The sequence below is a fragment of the Otolemur garnettii genome, unplaced genomic scaffold, assembly GCF_000181295.1.
Source record: "Otolemur garnettii isolate 467f Iridium unplaced genomic scaffold, OtoGar3 scaffold00098, whole genome shotgun sequence".
Lineage (NCBI taxonomy): Eukaryota > Metazoa > Chordata > Mammalia > Primates > Galagidae > Otolemur > Otolemur garnettii.
In genome coordinates this window covers 6,472,350-6,474,923 of record NW_003852493.1, presented here as the reverse complement: position 1 = coordinate 6,474,923, position 2,574 = coordinate 6,472,350, and the positions used below count along the sequence as shown (strand labels likewise).

At 33.2% G+C, this 2,574-nt stretch overlaps 1 protein-coding gene across 5 annotated transcripts in view; it reads left to right on the top strand.

The window, feature by feature from the left end:
- Nucleotides 1–1,488, top strand: part of BAZ2B (bromodomain adjacent to zinc finger domain 2B) — a 271,958-nt gene extending 270,470 nt beyond the window's left edge. For all 5 annotated transcript variants that reach the window (XM_023516805.1, XM_023516804.1, XM_023516803.1 and 2 more), the window contains one exon: nucleotides 1,320–1,488. In XM_023516805.1, coding sequence (XP_023372573.1) covers nucleotides 1,320–1,481 — 162 coding nt within the window. In that variant the 3' untranslated portion in view covers nucleotides 1,482–1,488. The remainder of the gene's footprint in view (nucleotides 1–1,319) is intronic.
- Nucleotides 1,489–2,574: the final 1,086 nt, after the last annotated feature.

Here is a 2,574-nt window from a genome sequence, read left to right as displayed (position 1 = left end):
TAGAGAAATAATACCATCTGAAGGAATTTAGCAATTTGGTGTTAGGAAAGGTCATAAAGTCGATAATCGTTGTTAGAATCTTTATCTCTGTTGCTTTGGCTCTTCGGATATGTGCCAATTTTAGTATTACGTATATAACATATGTACTTGATAGATATTTGTTAATTTGAAGAGTGTGTTATCTGCCATTTTGATAAGATTTACAACTATTGTTATACATGTACATTTTGAGTTATAAAAGACTATTTTAGAGTTTCTCAGGTGAAGATAAAGTGTTGTACTGAAAATTAAACAAAGCAAGTTTTAATAGTTAAGCTATTTTATTTTTAAGAGTATGTAAATGCCTAACTTTAATATAAGTAATTTCCAGTTCAAATGTTTTCATTTTTTAAGATATCGATTGTAGGATATTTTCTACTGTGACTAGAATATGAACTAAATGTCAAAAAGTAATGTTACCAGTTACTGTTTTTTAGAGCCATCTCAAAAGTTTTTACTTATCTAACTTTTCTTCTTTTCTTTGTAAAACTTGCTTGTTATACAGAATATATATGCATGGAAAATAATCTTCTCTTGGCAGATTTAAATTTTTTGATAATGTTAGGAATTTTTAATAGAAAAATAATTTTTTTCATTCTAGAAAATAAATCAAGACTTGTTAAATTCTTTAATTTATTGTATCTATTTTTTTCCTTAGAAATCATTTTGTAGGATTCATTTTCTGCACTTGAGACACACATTTGTTTTGGGTTTTTACAGTTTCCTGGTTTGGATACACTTTTTAATCAATGACAAAACATAGATGGATAATTTAGTCAAAATCTAGGCACATCTTTTTATTGTTGTATCTACTATGATACTTTGTACAAGTTTCCTAATTTTGATCTTAAAAGTTACTCTAATTCTTATCTCTTTCTCAGGATATCATGAGGATGCTAAGATAAGCAAAAGATAAAGCACATTAAAAAATAAAACACCATGTTTTAAAGCTATTCATTGCTTTATGTGCTCTAATGTCATGTTAGTTATTTCATATGTTAATGTGTACATGCTTCTGAAGTGTGTGCAGGCATTCGGCCTCTAGCTTTGTTCTTTGCAGTGTACCTGAAATGTGCATTTACTCCAATAGAACTGCTCACCTGTCATGTGGTCCATATCTGTGTAACGAGAGATACATAGATGTGTATGGCTACTGTATATTTGTTAGCAAGCGGAATGTTCATTACTAATATAAACTAGAAATTATGGTATGTTTGACATCCCAATAACTATTATTCATAGCAGAGGGTTAATTTTAAGTGATTTTTCATGTATTATAGTACTGCCAAATCTGTCGAAAAGGAGACAATGAAGAACTGCTTCTCCTTTGTGATGGCTGTGACAAAGGCTGTCATACATACTGCCATAGACCCAAGATTACAACTATACCAGATGGAGACTGGTTTTGTCCAGCTTGCATTGCTAAGGTAAAACTGATCTAAGACTAAACTTTTCAATCACTAAATCAAAATGTAGCGTTTTATGGAGGGTTTTTTTTGACATGTAATTCACATACTATAAAAGTCACCTTTTTAACAATTCAATGGTTTTTAATAGATTCGCATAGTCATGCAACTATCACCATTATCTAATTCTGGAACACTTCATGCCTCAGAAAGAACCCGTTAGCAGTCATTTCCCAATTCCTTTTCTTCTCCCCCCACCCTTTTCATCCACTAACCTACTTCCTGCTCTGTGGATTTATCTATTCTGATCATTACATACAGATCGAATCAGACAATAGGTGGCCTCTTGTGCCTTGCTTCTTTCACTTAACGCAATGTTTTCAAGATTCATCCGTGTTCTAGTATATTTCAGTACTTTTTTATAGTCAAATAATATCCCATTGTATGTATATACCCATTTATTTTATCCTTTTGTCAGTTGGACGTCTGGGTTGTTTCCACTCCTTAGTTATTGCAGATAATTCTGCTGTGAACGTTCACACACAAGTTTTTGTATGTTTTCAGTTTATACATGTACCTAGGAGTTGAAGTGTTAGGTCATATGGTAATAAGTCCTTTTCCAGTTAAATTTAAAATAGAAATCTGCAAACTGTTACACCAATTAAGAGAGAACCAATATGATAAAATAGAAGGAAATGGCTTTTGGGATTATAAGGGAAGGAGTAAAAACAGTAAAAAATTTCAGCATGTACTAAAGACCAGAGTCTTTCCTAGGTATTCCCTACCTCACTCACACTCTCCCCTATTTAACCTCTTGACCTAATTACTACCAGTAACTACTGCCTCTGCATAAACTCAATTTAGACATTCATCTGTCCACCCGCTCCTTTCTTTTCAGTTCACTCCTTCACCAAAACCATCGATTCTTTTTTGTTGTTGTTGCAGTTTGGCAGGGGCTGGGTTCAAACCTGTCATCCTTGGTATATGGGGCCAGCGCCTTACCCACTGAGCCATAGGTGCCACCCGAGGACCTTCAATTCTTTTATCTTCATACTTTTCATTGTCACTCTCCTCCTTCTGTCCTCTCTTTCCTTTATAATGTATCAGTCTCATTATCATAATCGTTGCA